We start from the raw sequence: 238 nt of genomic DNA, 5'->3' as shown, positions 1-238 counted from the left end.
CCCGCCGGCACGGACGGAGAGGAGACCCCGAGCGCGGCGGGCGCAGGGTCACGCTCCCCGCGCTGGGGACGCCGGCGGGGTCAGAGAGGCCCGGCCCTCCCCGAGGATGAGCGCTGAGCGGGGGTCCACGGCCCCGACTCCGGCCGCCCCACCCGGCCCGCTCGGCAGCCCGGGCTCACCGGCTCCGGGGGGCTCCATGGCGGCGGCGCTAGCGGACGGCGCGTCCGGGCTGGCGGCG

At 82.4% G+C, this 238-nt stretch overlaps 1 protein-coding gene across 3 annotated transcripts in view; it reads right to left on the bottom strand.

The window, feature by feature from the left end:
* Window positions 1-232, bottom strand: part of AKAP7 (A-kinase anchoring protein 7) — a 150,788-nt gene extending 150,556 nt beyond the window's left edge. For all 3 annotated transcript variants that reach the window (XM_034669153.1, XM_034669152.1, XM_034669154.1), the window contains exon 1: window positions 180-232. In XM_034669153.1, coding sequence (XP_034525044.1) covers window positions 180-198 — 19 coding nt within the window. In that variant the 5' untranslated portion in view covers window positions 199-232. The remainder of the gene's footprint in view (window positions 1-179) is intronic.
* Window positions 233-238: the final 6 nt, after the last annotated feature.

The sequence above is a fragment of the Ailuropoda melanoleuca genome, chromosome 10 (assembly GCF_002007445.2).
Source record: "Ailuropoda melanoleuca isolate Jingjing chromosome 10, ASM200744v2, whole genome shotgun sequence".
In the NCBI taxonomy this organism is placed as follows: Eukaryota; Metazoa; Chordata; class Mammalia; order Carnivora; family Ursidae; genus Ailuropoda; species Ailuropoda melanoleuca.
Note: the sequence above shows the minus strand (reverse complement) of the source record. Positions and strands in the feature narration are given on the sequence as shown.